Source organism: Colletotrichum destructivum, chromosome 4 (assembly GCF_034447905.1).
Source record: "Colletotrichum destructivum chromosome 4, complete sequence".
NCBI classification, from domain to species: domain Eukaryota; kingdom Fungi; phylum Ascomycota; class Sordariomycetes; order Glomerellales; family Glomerellaceae; genus Colletotrichum; species Colletotrichum destructivum.
Window position 1 is genome coordinate 3,688,989 of NC_085899.1, and position 15,544 is coordinate 3,704,532.

At 56.2% G+C, this 15,544-nt stretch overlaps 3 protein-coding genes across 3 annotated transcripts; all 3 read left to right on the top strand.

Moving 5' to 3' along the window:
• Nucleotides 1-310: 310 nt before the first annotated feature.
• Nucleotides 311-3,838, top strand: CDEST_07047 (Putative bromodomain-containing protein; the record flags this gene model as incomplete). Its single annotated transcript, XM_062923206.1, has 1 exon — nucleotides 311-3,838. One exon carries the CDS (start codon nucleotides 311-313, stop codon nucleotides 3,836-3,838), a length of 3,528 nt encoding a protein of 1,175 aa, XP_062779257.1.
• A 1,543-nt stretch (nucleotides 3,839-5,381) lies between these two features.
• CDEST_07048 (uncharacterized protein) lies at nucleotides 5,382-5,619 on the top strand. Its single transcript, XM_062923207.1, has one exon. It carries the CDS (start codon nucleotides 5,446-5,448, stop codon nucleotides 5,614-5,616), a length of 171 nt encoding a protein of 56 aa, XP_062779258.1. The 5' UTR covers nucleotides 5,382-5,445; the 3' UTR covers nucleotides 5,617-5,619.
• Nucleotides 5,620-9,653: 4,034 nt separating this feature from the next.
• Nucleotides 9,654-15,442, top strand: CDEST_07049 (Putative P-type ATPase, HAD superfamily, P-type ATPase, transmembrane domain superfamily). The gene is made up of 3 exons (XM_062923208.1): nucleotides 9,654-11,142; nucleotides 11,253-12,506; nucleotides 12,558-15,442. The coding sequence occupies exons 1-3, from the start codon at nucleotides 11,064-11,066 to the stop codon at nucleotides 15,071-15,073; spliced, it is 3,849 nt and encodes a 1,282-aa protein (XP_062779259.1). The 5' UTR covers nucleotides 9,654-11,063; the 3' UTR covers nucleotides 15,074-15,442.
• The last annotated feature ends 102 nt before the right edge of the window (nucleotides 15,443-15,544 follow it).

Consider the following 15,544-nt stretch of genomic DNA (forward strand, 5'->3'; position numbering starts at 1 on the left):
ATCGACCGCCCAGTGGCCCGCCTAACCCTGCGAAATACCACACTCTTCCAAGCATCTCGTATCACGTGACCCATCTCAAGCATACGAAAAAAAACATCACCCCGTCCGACACGACACGCACAACCTTGGACGCGCCGACGACGAGTGGCTCGCGATAGCCACCCCTTCACACCCCTGGACGCGCCCAAATAGATGCCTCAGCCCACCCAGAGCTTCTCGTAGAGGCCTCGTAGAGGCTGCCAGTACGTCCCGCGACGCAACTTCCAGCCCTGCGACGCCGTGATAAGATGACACCTGTCTAACGTCGGAGATGCAGACCTTGGCGCCCATCCATTTTCCCGCGAGACCTAACAGCGCCCTCGATCACTGGCGAGGTGCGGTTTGGGGCATGAATAACCCGGCCGCTTACACTCCCCTCGAGTCCCTGTTTCTCATCCAAGCCATCCTCAAGCACGGCGTCGAGGCCGCCGCATTCACCAAGGTCTCCGATCTTCTCGTCAACAATCCGCTGATCAAGGATGACAAGACCTATGACGCCGCACGACTGAGCCCGGATGCGCTCCGACACCTCTTTCTGTATTTGATACAGGAGGAGCTTCGGAGTGGGAATGCGATCGCCGAAAAGCCCGATGGCACCTCGTCGCCCAGTTCCAAGAAGCGCAAGCTCGGCCCTCCGCCGTTGCCTACATTGAGGGAAGTGAAGGAACAGCTGCATAAGATCCCGGCGCTGGTTGATCGACTCTACTCGACGTATAAGAATCATGTCGTCAAGAGTGTTCGGGATGAAGAGCGGCGCATTGAAAAACTGGCCAAGGAGATTCAAGTCCTCGAAGCGCAAGAGGCCGCCGACCGAGCCAAGGCCAATGCGTCCCGTCAAATAGGACCGAACGGCAATCAAGGCCCAAAGGCGACTCCGACGCCTGTTCCGATACCATCGCCGATTCCGACGCCTGCGCAAGCTGCGGCGCATCCCAAGACCAAGCCGCCAACGCCAACGCCGCCTGCCGAGGCTCCGAGACCGATCAGGCCCGCCACCGGACAAGCTTCCGCTCCCACACAAACTCCTGTGCCGATTCCAACACCCGTCCCGTTACCGCCCCATGCCCATTCCCATGTCCGACCGCCAACAACTGCAGCATCGACTCTGGCGAGTGCCCCGCAACCTGCACCGGCAAAACGAGATGTGGTTCCTTCTACAGGCGCATTCCAACCGCCGCCTACGCCGCCTCCGGCGCAAACCGTGGCAGCAGCCGGCGCTCCTGCTCCGACGCCTGCCTCTGCCCTGCCGGTCAAGCAACAGCAACCTCTCAAGCAGCAGCAGCCTCCCAGACCTTCCAACAGCGCTGGTCACGTTCTTCAACATCCCGGTGGCCCTGGTCACCCGCCAATTCGTCCCGGTCAGTCGACATCGCCAGTCCCTCTCCCGGCCATATCACCTCGACCAGACAACATTCCGAAGTCTCGGACGACAGCGCCGCCAGCGCCTGCGCAACCCTCGACACCAGGCACTCTCAAGTGGGAGAAGCCGTATCAACCCGCTGCCCCACCGTCGCAACCACCGGGCCGCCCGATGCCACCTCACATCCCCTCGACATCCTCTCCCTCTACCCCAGGCCAACCGCACCAGCCCTCACAGTGGTACCCTCAGCCGGCAGGACAGTATCATGGGCCTCCGCATCCACCACATGTTCCGATCCAGCCAAACCCAGCACAGAGACTTCCCCAGCAACAACCACATTCTGTATTGGTGCCGCCTCAACCCCAGGGGCAGACTCATACCCAACTGAATACTCAAGCTCCGGTCCAGAGCCCGGCCCAGTCTCAGTCCCAGGCCAACCCACCTCATCCACCTCACCCGCCTCACCCACCTCATCAGCCTCATCATCCTCACCCGCCTCAAGCACAGTCCAAGGGGCAGTTGGTGGCTCCAACGCACTCAACTCCGGTCAAAAGCCCTTCAGAGAGACCCGCAATCCTGCCTCAGGGTCGTCCGTCATCGACGACTCCGATTGCCCCTCCTGTACGACCGCAACCCCCCCAGCAACAACAACAGCAGCAGCAGCAGCAGCAGCAACAGCAGCAGCAGCAGCAGCAACAGCAGCAGCAGCAGCAGCAACAGCAGCAACAGCAGCAACAGCAGCAACAGCAGCAACAGCAGCAGCAACAACAGGCCCATTCGCCATCTCCTCATCCTCCCCATACCTCACAACCTCCTCACCCTCCACAACCACCCGTTGGGTATCAACATCAACAAAGGCCTCTTGCTGCTGCTTCGCCTACCCCACCATCTGGACCCCCGGGACAGACTGCGGTCCCTCCCCCAAGATGGCCCCAGGGTTATCCACCACCAACCTACGCGCAACAGCAGTTCAGCCCTTCCCCGGCGCCCGCCCCATTCGGGGCGAAGTCGGCCGACGCCCAACGTCGCGTCAGCTCCCCGCTCAACAAGCAGCAACACCCTCGTCCAGCGATACCTCCCCACCTTGCTCCACAGCACACAGCCGTCCCTCAACCGACACAAAGACCCGCGAGTACGCCTATTCCGCCTCCACAAACGCCTGTTGCCGCACCTCCTGCGTTCCTCCTGACCGGCTCTGGTACCAAGTGGACATTGAAGTCCACGCCTTCTACCCCCCGTCTGACCGGAACCGTAAAGGAGGTCGCTAGCCCCGCTTTCGAGCCGCTGAGTCCTGTTCAACAGTCTACATCTCTACCGCCGCCGACGCCATTGCAAGCACCGAAGAAGGCCAGCCCGAAGCCGACACCGGTGCCCATTCCGGTGCCGAAAACAGAGGCGAGGACCCCCGGGCCTCGAGGTCGGGGCCGACCACCTCGCAGCGCAAACAAGGTCCGTGCTGGCAGCACTCCATCTTCAGTGGTCGGTGTGCGGAGAAGTCAGTCGGTGGCATCTCAGACAGATGAGCTGTCGATGGATCATCACGAGTTGGCGCCTAGGATTAAGGATGAGAACACCACTCCAAGAGCGACTCCAAGAGCGACACCAAAACCACAGGATGATACGGGCGATACCACTGCTGATGAAAGCGTGCCGAGTCGAAGGAACATGGTTACTCCCAGCAGCGTGTCATCACGGCTGGCTCACAAACGGAAACGTCAAGAAACCCCGACGGAGCCACTGCCTTTGCCCACGGCACCCACTCACGTCGTCTGGACGAGACAGTTTGGCCGTGTAAGCGCTGCGGCTCTCGACCAAATAAGTGCCCACCGATTTGCGAACCAGTTTGCAAATCCGATCCGCGAGCGGGACGCGCCTGGCTACAAGACAATCATTCTGCAACCACAGGACATCAAGTCTATCCGCGCGGCCATCACTCATGGCAACAGAGCAGCCACGGAAGCCGCCAAGGCTCTCCCGGACGGAGATCCAGGTACCGGATCTGTTCTGTTGCCAATCAGCGAGGACCTAGTGCCACCCAAGAGCATCATCAACAGCGCGCAGCTTGAGCGAGAGCTGGTCCACATGTTCTCCAACGCCATCATGTACAACCTTAACCCAAGCCGCGGACCGGGTCCGGCCTTCATGAAGGGTGGAACCGCAGCTGATGATGCCGACGTGGTGGGTTACGAGGTTGACGAGGATGCCGTAGTCCGTTCTACGAGGATGATGTCTATGGAGGTTGAGAAGATCATCGGCGAGCTTCGCAATGCGGAGAAGGAACGCACAGGTCAAGCCACGTCCAATTCCGGCAATACGAGGCCGGCCAGTGTCGCCACTGGCGAGGACACGCCGATGGCGGAGGACGATGTCGACGAGTTGGCTGGTGACGCCGATATGGGATCGACGACGAGGAGAAGGCGCGTGGGCACAAGGAACTAGGTGTTGCCTCGTATTGCGCGCGACTCTTTATGATTGAATTGACTTATTCTGCGCCAATGGAGCATAGACAGAAAGGGTCCAAACGTCTCGGTCCTTAGTAGTGTAGGATACTAAGAGCGGACATGAGAGTTCGTCTCCGTACGATAACGTTATTAACAAGCCCAATTGTGGCCAAACTATTTATTACCTTGAGATGTCGTATGGCTGTACCGCCAATGTCCCGGGGAAGAACGGGGTGCTTGTTTGGTCTGTGTCCCTATTGAGACCGTGTGAGACGTAGGGCACGTAACGGATCTACTCGTCAGTGTCCGGCTCGCCAGTGTTTTCCTTGCCTCACACCATCCATACGCTGGTCGTCGTGGCGCGATCGATGGCTGCCCATAGAGGGGTCAAGGCCTAGTGTAATGTCAGTACCTTGCACACGACTCTGTAGCAAGTCGGGACAGACCTCTCACATCAAAGGGTACGATGTTGACAACAAACCGGTTATCAGGATGCAAGAGATGCGGTTTGGATGCATCCGGAAAGTCCAAACGACACTTAGTGGTCCACAAGGTCTTCCGCGAGGATGTTCGGTCGGTCAGTCTGGAAGTAGGCAGAGAGTGTTCAAGTACATCCGAAGAATCGCTTCTGGAAGGGAACCTCGACCCTTTAGGACGGTGGTCGATGATACTTGTGCCGTCATCAAGAAGATGATAGGTAGTATCCATGGAAGCCTTCAAATGACTCCATGGACTCACGCTGCTGGGCAGGCAGCTTGCTTCCGATGAGAGCTCCATCGCCATTTCTAGCTCTGCTGGCCTTCCAACTATCTCTGAGAGGGCATTTCGATAGTCGTTTTCGGTTACAATTGAGTCCGAAGTACCATTCGTTTTGATAGTATAGTCTCCAGCGCCACGTTGCTGCCTGTCCAGCTCTGGCTCTCCAATAAGATAGCCATGATTATGAGACGGGAGGCAGACACTAGAACTCTTGAACCAACGGCTCACTGTGGGGAGGACGAGCGCTCAAATAGGGACCTGCATGGATGGAAGAGAGCAACGGCGCCGATCATCCCCTCTACCTTGTAGAGATGCTCTAGGGCAAAAGCAAATGTTGTCGGTCGTTCTAGGGATTTGCAGACTGACTGTCCTACGATACCCAAGTTTAGCCTACTATGTTGAACAAGTCAATAGTGGTAAGTTTGGAAAGGAATAACAATCTGATAGCACAAGAAAAAAAAGCGACCGGGTTGACAATCAGACAGCGTCAGCCCAGTGCGGGCAATGGACACCACCATGAACCAGGAGCGTGACTTCGACAACTGTCAGCCATGTGGAAAATATTGAGTAAACTGGAATCATGGCGCTACGAGGCTAGATGCTCTCAGACAGGGGCAGGGGAGGTGCAACTGCCTCGACAGCGATGTCAATTGATTGGAGATGTGGCCAACCACTATACTGAGAAAATTTCAACAACTGATATATTGACTATAACTCACGATGCATGCTGTCGAAATCTGGCCTATGGACACTCTGGGTAAACAATTGAAGGTTACATAAAATCCTCTTCGTGCTACTAAGTGCTACGGATCCGTGATTTACCCCGATACTTCAAGTCCCGCCAGCATGACCAGCGCCGCCTTGCCGATGGGATACGCAGCCCCGAAGGGCGGAGACGGAGGCCTCGGGAGCGAGGTCGCCTTCGAGGACGTGGTGTTAGTGGCTCGGCTCGCGGCCTTGACGGCGGCAAAGGGGCGAGGCGGAGCAGACAAAGGCAACGACTGCGTTGGCGGCTGAGCTGGGTTACGGAGTCCGAAGCCGATGCCGCCCCTGGTGGCAGCGATTACGTAGATGGGGCATACTGTGGAACTGAGTGGCTGGGGTAGTCGACATTGCTGAGCCTCGAGAGTGGTGATGCGTCGTCTGATGGAAGCGTGTCTCGGCGAACCAACTTCGGGCGGGGGGGTTTACCGTCTCACGGCTGAGGCTGTGGTTATGATAAATGTCACGGGGGGGGATCGATTAGCCTATACGATTCATGGCTTAGTTTACGGGCGAGGGAGCAGCTTTCCTTGTAGTTCAAGACGGGATGGCAAGACGTAATCATGGGCCGAGCCCCTCCTCCCCCGGGTTAGGAGGATCATGCAGAAGCGGCCAAATGCGCGCACGCATGAGGGACCCAGCGTCAGCAGCGTCAGCACCGGCAGAGCTTGCGCAAGTGATTGTGTGCGTCTCGTCAAAGGTGAATGGATAGCCATTAAGCGGGCGCCTTTGCCGGCTCGGAGTGGTTTAGATTTGCGGATACCGGACGGGCATGCCGCTGGCAGGGACCGGCAATTGTGGAGAGCAACGGCCGGGTGCGATAGTAGGTAGCATACCGGAACGGGGTTGCCTTGCCCCGGATGGGGGGAAGGGGGGTGAAGAGGGGTCACGTATGGAGGGAGGGGACGTAATGCACATTCAATCATAGGAACGGAATGAGCCGGCTTTGGGGGCGTATCGGGAGGGAGGCATGGAAACCTCGCGTAGCACAGGAAGCAGCAAAAGAGCGTCATCAGTATTTGACTGCGCCATGTGCCAAGGCCGATTCAGAGGGGGAAGAGGGGGGGGGGGGGGGGGGGGCGATTTTGAATCGCCGACAGCAGCAGGGAGGAAACAAGCGGTTGCGCAGTGTAGTGCTGGGTGTGACGATGAGAGTTCAAGGCGAGTGTTTGTGTGCTGCGCGTTTGGGTTTGTTGGTCTTCCATCATCCTTCGCCGGCGTTGGTTTCGCTTGGCGCGCCGGACAGGCATTTGTTGTTGTTGTGTAGCTCTAAGGCGGGCAGAGGCATGCTAGGCAAGGTAGGTTGAGAGAAGCGGCAGGCAACTTTTTGCATAGCGGGCGGCCCCATTGGGCTTGGCCCTCACGGTGCGGTATATCCGTCCGGTTAGGCTGTGTCTGTTGTCCAGGGAGGTTTGGAAATGGGCTAGGCTGGAGGGGAGCAGAGCAGAGTAAAGAGAGAGTCAGAGTAGCCAGCATCAGTGTCAGAGTCAGTGCCAAAGTCAGAGTCAAGCAGAGAGGTTGACTGGCCAGACCGCCACAAGCCCCAAATCAGCCGGCAAAGGTTGGGCGTAAGCCAGCCACATAGAAGAGAAGGAAGAGTGTACCGCGATCGGTAGCAGTTGAGCATCGAGCCGGTCCTCAGAAGTTCTTGGAAGCAATCCAGCAAGGTGAGATGGGATGGAGTTGAAAGATGACTGGCTGGGAGTATCCCGTTTCGGTACGGGTTCCCGTTCGTCGCTACGGTAGAATACAGAAATGCAGAGTAGTATTATCAGCAGCTTCCCGAGGTGCAGGGCCCTGACGTCAGAGGAGGGACAACCCCTGGAGAGCATCAAAAAACGAAGGAGGACAGGAAGGCCAAAAAAAAAAAAAGAAGGGAATCCGAGCTGCATTGATTAAACTTTTTCTGCGCAAAAAGGGGGTCGACGGATGGGGAAAGGATGAGGGATGAGGATGAGGGATGCAACGGGGGGGAGGCTATCAAAACAAAACGCAAATTGGGCAAGTTCTTGGCATTTCACCATGATAGCGTCGTGTTTTTCTTCTTTCACTTTGGCTCTTGAGAATTTGGACTGCGCCTCCCTCCAAGCACCGGGCACGTGTGAGTGTCTTTGTATCCGTGTGGGTGACTGACTAACTGACTGGTTGGTTGAGTTCATCACGCATTTCTCTAGAATCGTGTGTCCCCCCTCCTCTAACGATCAAGCTTGTTCAGGGTGGTACTGTATAGATCCGTACACCATCAGAGAATGTGTTGTTGCTGGCTGTGTGATTTGATGATGTCAAGTCTTGGCTTGGCAGCCGCCCCCCTTCTCTCTTTGGACCCTCTCCGGCGACTTGCAAAAAACAAACCGACGGAGGTGCGAGAAGGCGATGGAGAGAGACAACCAAGGGTGGCAGTGCAGTCCATCCATCAGTCCGTCGGCCTGCCTGTCTGTCCTGACTCTTCCCGTCTCCTTCAAACCCTTTTGCCGACGGCGTTATGTGAGTTCTGCCGTCTTCGAGCCTAGTGGCGCATTCCGAGCCGGTAGTTGTCGACTCCCGATGAGGCCCAGTCCCGTCCATCCAACGGTCCCCACCCGTGATGGGAAACGATGCTAAGGAAATGGGTCCTGCCGCCCTCCTTTCGCCGTCGGGGGTCTTGTTCCGGTTCGCTGTTGGCAGGGGGAGGTGTTGCCGGGGCCGGGAACTGGGATGCCTCCGGGTCGCATTACAGAGTATACTATCCATAATGATTAGTAGATGTCTTGACACCTGGGAGTTCTGGACACCGTCGTGATAGGCACAAAGTGGTATGACTGATGCAGATGCAGATGCAGATGGGGGCAGCCGTCACGACAATGATGGAATGCACCCATCATCGTTGAGTTTGGTCCGTCAGGCTCGCGGCAGAGCGAGACCTCTCTTTTTTTCTCAAGCTGCCCGATCTCACGCTGCATCCCATCCCATATCCCAACCCATCCCAACCCATCCCATCCCATCCCACCCCCGCAGTATGGCCACACACGTGGAGAAGTTGTGACGATGATCCCCTTTCGACCAGTCGTGGCACATGCTTTTTTTGGGGCGAGTGACAAGACGAAAGATGTTCAACCGAGAGTTTCGTCCGGTTGGTACCTATGCAATGGTTGTTCCCCCTCTTCTTCTCCCTCACCAAGAACCTACCACATGGAATCTCGATACAGTCTCAAGACTGATCGGTCCTGAATCAGGAGTTGCTCCTTTCTTTCCTCTGTTGGGTTCCTGCCAAGAGCGCCGGACTGTGGCTCATCTCGTTTTGCGGCCGGCTGCCTCCTTTTCCCCTCCAAGAACCAGAGAGTTAGGTCAAGGCAAAGGGCAAACCCCCCCCCCAAAATGTCTCGGCGTTACTGTCCCAATCCTGTCAGCGTTTGGGCAACATCAGTCCACCGGGCTCCGGAAGTGACCCAAGTCACCTCCCCACCGGTGAGCCGCCGAAGCGAACACCGGGCCCGTGGTGAACGAGGTTACATGCTGTGGTGGTCATGGCCATTATTTCCATCCACCACGCTCTCACTTCGGTAAAAGAGGCATGGACGTGTAGTATTATGCATCTATCTTGGCGCAGGATGCGACGAGCAGAAATTGGGGTGATATGCCGCCGTGCGTGGTACAGACAGTGTTCGCAAAGGCGGAAGGATTGATGAGTAAAGAGAAACACAGAGAAGCCGAGAGGAGGATCCATGCTGAACCTCAACCCGTTTGAATGGCTTTATTCCCCTAGATGGGAAGCAATTCCACCGCAATTCAACGATATGGCTTGGCGGCGTGCCCCCCCTTGCCTCGATTGCCAGCGAGGAAATACGCCCGTGTAATTGACCTGGACGATCTTCACTAACTCGGACCGCCCACCCATCTATCTATCCACTCACTCACTGACACTCACTCAATCACCCTCACCCAGCGCTCTCCTTGCCAGCGGCGAGAGGAGACTTTTTTTTAAAAAAAAAAAAAAAAAAGAGTTGTGAACACCAGCAGCCAGCAGCCCGCAGAAAGGCGAACTGGGGTTTGTTTCTGGTTCCCGGCTGGACTCGTTGGACGACGGGTTGCCGCTGCAGCTTTACGTACAGGGCGTGAGCGACCTCTTGGCAAAGCTGGAATTTCCTTGGCTTTCTGGCGGCCTAGCCAAGTCATGGTGGCTGTGTAGGCCCTCCCGTCTCCTGTCATTCACGAATCACCAGAGCCAAGCCTGGCTAGTACATCACCCCCCCAAGCCAAGCGAAAGAAGCCCCGACGCCCTGAGTGTGAGTGTGAGTGCGAGTGTCAGAGTCAGAGTGAGGGCGTGTTACGGTTCATGTCATGGTGAGAATTGACGTGTGTTTGTTCCCTTTCCTATTTTACCGAGTTTCTTGTTTCTTCACCTTTTCTGCTGTAACCTCGGAGCCAGTTAGTGAAGCAGACCTAGCAGTATCTGTACCTAGGAACGGAGTAGTGTAGACGCTTGTTTCGTCTCCTCGATATCGCGTCCTGTTGTGTGGTGTTTGATTCCTCGTTCACCCGTCAACACCGCCATTCCCGCCGATTCTCGAATCACGTCACGTCACTTACTCTCACTCTCACTCTCACCCTCGCTCTCACCGTCCTCTCCTCGCTCATATCTCATCGTCGTCGCCGCCGCCCAGGATCCAGCCTCTTCTTAAGAATCTGCCCTGCCAAAAGCCCGACCCCACCCACCAGCGCTGTCTGTCCCCATTTCTTGTCACGCAACTCTATTCACCTCCTCCCCCAGTGCACCTTGTCGCTGCCAACCACCAACCACCAACCAACATTTGCCAAACCGGTACCTCGACGGCCCAGACCATAGGTAACAAGAAGGGAGAGAAGGGAAAAAACAAGAACTATCAGGGAAGGAGAAGAAAAAAAAAAACTCTCAACTACGTTTGGCCTTTCACACAGCCCCCTTCAAATGGCCCATGGAACGACATGAGACCCCATAGTACCTAGCGGAACCACCACCCCCTTCTCCAGACTCATTCCCCCCTCGGCCGTCCATATCAATACGCCCCGTCGACTTGGACGTCGACATCGCATCGACAACGACGGCTATCATCGCATCGCTGGCACCAACCAGTAATCTCTTAATTTCCAGAAAAACACATCCCGCCACCCTCCTCAGGTCGGCCAGAATTCAGTCGAACAAACTCTCGATCGACAATCCATCATTCTCCCAGTCTCCCAGTCTCCCTCCCTTCAACGAGACTGCCCAATCTACACCGCCTCCCAATTCCCATTAGGCCTGGATTCCTCACGGGTTGTTGCACTGATTGCTACAATTTTCTCCTGCACTTCTCTCCCTCTCTCTCACACTCTCTCGGTACCTCTATCAATAAGGCAGGACGGTACTGTCCCGTCTCGTTCTTTGTCTGCAAACCACCAATTCACCCAAACCCTTCTTCTGCGGCTACCCTTCCCACCCAACTCCCTACCGAAAGCAGCCTCCAGCCAAGCAAGCCTGGACCTGGACCTGGACCTGGACCTGGACCATACCTCCCTTTCTTCCAAAAAAGAGAGACCGAATTGTTTTATTTGTTTATCCCTCTCTCTCTCTCTCTCTTTTTCTCTCTCCCCTCCTTTTTAAATTCTCCTTTCGGTTTCGCCACTCCTTGAAAACAAAACACCACACAGGAGGACGGCAACCTGACGCCGGTAACACACAAAATAATCGGCCCAAGGCAGCCAGCACCATGCCAAGGAATAACTCGCCGCTGAGGCGGCCACGAGCTCCTACTATCACGCTCGACACCTCGGCCGTGAACGAACAAGGTATGACGCCATGGTGCATTCCATTCTTTCCTCCCCTGGACCGGTCAGGAAAAAAAAAGACATCGTAACTCGTCCAGCTGGGCCAACTAACCACCGCGTCCGATTTACAGGAGACGAACTTCACAACACATCATCAACACCATCCTCGGACAATGGCGATGAGGTGAACAATACGTTGTCAGTGCCCACAAGAAAGTCAAGATCACAGTCGTGGGACTCCAACAACACCACCTTGGCCAAGTCCAAGACGAATGACGGCACGGACAAGGGTTCCCCAACTGTCCAACACTCAGACGCACCCAAGGGCTATGGCTTGAACCCCGACGACGCTCTTGCACCGAACCCCGGCGAGGAAGCTTCCTTCCATGTCGACAACAATCCCTTTGCCTTCACGCCCGGCCAGGTTTCCAAACTTATCAACCCCAAGAGTCTCGATGCCTTTGTTGCCGTTGGCGGGTTGGTGGGCCTGGAAAAGGGCCTGCGGACAGACAGGCGCGCCGGCCTCAGCCTCGACGAATCCAGGCTCGATGGCGCTGTCAGCTTCGATGAGGCCGTCGCTGCTGGCAAGAAGCTTCCCTCATCCTCGGAGCCTGTACCGACAGATTCCCTGCAGCAGGAGGCTGCTCAGCATGGCGACAACGCAGGCAAGGGTTTTGACGACCGGAAGCGCGTTTTTGGCCTGAACCTCCTGCCTGAGAGGAAATCGCTGTCTCTTTTGCAGCTTGCCTGGATCGCCATGAAGGACAAGGTTTTGATTCTACTAAGTGTGGCAGCCGTCATTTCTCTAGCTTTGGGACTGTACCAGACCTTCGGTGCGACACATCACGGAGACGATACGGCCAAGCTCGAATGGGTCGAGGGTGTGGCCATCATCGTCGCTATCACAATTGTCGTAGTCGTTGGTTCCATCAACGATTGGCAAAAGGAACGCCAGTTTCGCAAGCTGAACCAGAAGAAGGAGGACCGCGTCGTCAAGGTCATTCGTTCAGGAAAGCCCGCCAACCTCTCAGTGCACGAAATTCTCGTTGGAGATGTCATGCTGCTGGAGCAGGGAGACATTATCCCCGTTGACGGCGTTTTCATTGACGGTCACAATGTCAGCTGCGACGAGTCGTCCGCCACCGGAGAGTCGGATCTCATCAAGAAGGTGCCTGCCGACGCCGTCATGAAGGCATTATTCGAGGAGGAAGTGAACCCCAAGAAGCTTGATCCCTTCATCATTTCTGGCGCCAGAGTCCTTGACGGTGTTGGCACGTTCCTCGTCACCGCTGTTGGCGAGAACTCCAGCCACGGCAAGACCATGATGTCCCTTCGCGACGACCCCGGCATGACTCCTCTGCAGCTGAAGCTCAACATTCTTGCGGGTAAGTTTGCTCCGTTTCCTGCTCAGAGACATCACTAACACGGCGAAACAGGATACATTGCAAAGCTCGGCAGTGGTGCTGGTTTGCTGCTTCTCGGCGTCCTCACGATCGAATTCCTGGCTCACCTCCCGCAGAACGATGGTACCCCTGAGGAAAAGGGCCAGCGGTTCTTGCAAATTCTCATCACCTCCATCACCATTATCGTCGTTGCCGTTCCTGAGGGTCTACCTCTGGCCGTCACACTGGCCCTGGCGTACGCAACCAAGCGGATGACAAAGGAGAACAACCTCGTCCGACACTTGCAATCATGCGAGACCATGGGCAATGCCACCGTCATTTGCTCCGACAAGACCGGTACCCTTACTGAGAACGTCATGACTGTCGTGGCCGGCACTCTGGGCACCGGCAAGTTCCGTTTCACCGCCGTCGACGACCAAACTGCCGATACGCAGGATGGAACTCATGAGCAGGTCACTGGAGACGACAAAAAGGTTCACAAGGAGCCTGCAGCCGAAGTCACCATGTCGAAGCTCTCATCGGCCCTGGACCCCGAGTTCAGAGATCTTGTCAAGCAGTCCGTGGCCATGAATACGACTGCTTTTGAAACGGAAGAGAACGGAAAGCAGCTCTTTGTAGGCACCAAGACGGAGACGGCCCTCCTCGACTGGGCTCGCCGATGCTTCGCCCTGCAGCAAATCGCCATCGAGCGAGAGAACTGCCCCATCGAGCAGCTTTTCCCCTTTAACTCGAAGCGAAAGGCTATGGGCGCTGTTGTGCGCTTGCCCACCAACAAGTACCGCTTCTTCGTCAAAGGCGCCCCCGAAATCCTCTTGGGACAATGTTCCCACGCTGTCACCGACCCGACCAAGCCCTCCGGTACAGCCTCAATGGCCTCGGAGCAGCAGGAGGCGATCCGCCAGATCATCACCGATTACGCCCGCCGATCCCTTCGCACAATCGCCCTCGGATACCGCGACTTTGAGCAATGGCCCCCCGAGAACGTACGCAAGGAGGAAGGTTCCCAAAACGTTGAGTTCTCCGGCATCTTCAAGAACCTCACGTGGGTGGGTGTTGTCGGTATCCAAGACCCTGTCCGCGCTGGTGTTCCCAAGGCTGTGCAGGATTGCCGCACCGCCTCCGTGTCTGTGAAGATGGTTACCGGCGACAACGTCGAGACCGCCAGAGCGATTGCGAGAGACTGCGGCATCCTGACCGAGAAGGGCAAGGTCATGGAAGGTATTGAGTTCCGCCGCATGGATGACCGTGAGCGAATTGCTGTTGTCAGAGACCTTTGCGTGTTGGCTCGTTCGAGTCCCGAGGACAAGAAGATCCTGGTCAAGGCCCTGAGGAGCTTGGGCGAGGTTGTCGCCGTCACGGGAGACGGCACAAATGACGCGCCTGCTCTCAAGTCGGCGGATGTCGGCTTCTCCATGGGTATCACCGGAACCGAAGTTGCCAAGGAAGCCTCGGACATCATCCTGATGGACGACAACTTCTCGTCCATTGTCAAGGCCATGGCTTGGGGCCGCGCCATCAACGATGCCGTCAAGAAGTTCCTGCAGTTCCAGATCACCGTAAACATCACGGCCGTCATCCTCACCTTCGTCACCGCTGTGGGCAGCGAAACGCAAGAGCCCGTGTTGAACGCCGTTCAGCTTCTATGGGTGAACCTTATCATGGATACCTTCGCCGCCCTCGCCCTCGCCACCGACCCTCCTACCGAGAGCATGCTCCGCCGGAAACCTGAGGCCAAGACGGCCGCCCTGATCAACACGCCCATGTGGAAGATGATCATCGGCCAGTCCATCTACCAGCTCATTGTCACCCTCATTCTGCATTTTGCCCGCCCGGCCGGTATCAACAACTACCCGGAAGGCCAGCGCAAGACGCTCGTGTTCAACGTCTTCGTCTTCATGCAGATTTTCAAGCTCATCAACAGCAGACGCATCGACAACAAGCTGAACATTTTTGAGGGAATCACCAAGAACAAGCTATTCGCTCTCATGATGGCCATCATGGCCGGCGGCCAGATCCTCATCGTTTACGTTGGCGGCGCCGCCTTCAAGGTCGAGCCTCTTAATGGACCGCAATGGGGTATTTCTATTGTCCTTGGCTTCCTTTCCGTCCCTGTTGGCATTCTAATCCGTCTCGTTCCCGACGCCGTCTTTGTGGCACTCGTTAAGCCCTTCGCCTGGTGCTGGTCCAAGATTCCCAAGTGGAAGCGCAAGAAGAAGACGGAAGACGAGGATGCCGAGCACCTGGGTGGTGTCAAGGATGCGCTGATGGAGATCAGAGACGACCTGGCGTTCCTGAAGCGTATCAAGGGAGGAAGAATCAGCCAGATCAGCGAGGTCATTATGAAGCCCCGCGAGTACCGCGAGAGAACCCGCAGCCGGAGTGGTTCCAGATCTTCCAGCAGGCATAACACGTCCCCGATGAAGGCCGCTCTGGGCATGCCCGGTATCGTGGCCGCCAGTGTTGGTGGCCTGTCGCCTGTCGAACGGCCGGTGTCTCACGACAGCCGGACCAACGAGGGAGGAAACGAATTGGAGGTGCCGCGGGCCTGAGTCGACCACAGGGAGTGCGCCCGTCCATATCTCATGGGCCAGCATCCGCCTCGCTGCGCATCGATGCGCCCTTTGGCGTAAGGGTCGGTCCATTTTGTTTTGTTCATCAATAGCTGAGCGTGTGTGTGCTTTTTCTTCAACTTATTACCCTTCATGTTACGAACGAATCGAGGTTCGAAATGTGGCATTCTCGTCTCTTATTTTCCTTGGACCGATCGAACGATACGATACGACTTGAGCAAAAAACAAAACCCCCTTTTTGCCTTTACAACCTGTACGATATTCACCAAACAAACACACAAACCAATCGATAGACCGCCGACCGTGTACGCTGCGAAGACCGAATACCAGAATTAGTTAATGTTCAATGATACCAAATCTTGATTTAATTTGCGCATCGCTTCTCGTGATCAATTGGTGTGTTCACCGGACCTGATGATGCTTGCCACTGATCAAAACATCGGACATCCA

Excerpts from the sequence above, each read along its gene's own strand:
- CDEST_07048 (XM_062923207.1), top strand. The coding sequence starts at position 5,446 with ATGACCAGCGCCGCCTTGCCGATGGGATACGCAGCCCCGAAGGGCGGA.
- CDEST_07049 (XM_062923208.1), top strand. The coding sequence starts at position 11,064 with ATGCCAAGGAATAACTCGCCGCTGAGGCGGCCACGAGCTCCTACTATC. Across the intron at positions 11,143-11,252 it reads CTCGGCCGTGAACGAACAAG|GAGACGAACTTCACAACACA; the intron begins GTATGACGCCAT and ends TCCGATTTACAG. Across the intron at positions 12,507-12,557 it reads GAAGCTCAACATTCTTGCGG|GATACATTGCAAAGCTCGGC; the intron begins GTAAGTTTGCTC and ends ACGGCGAAACAG.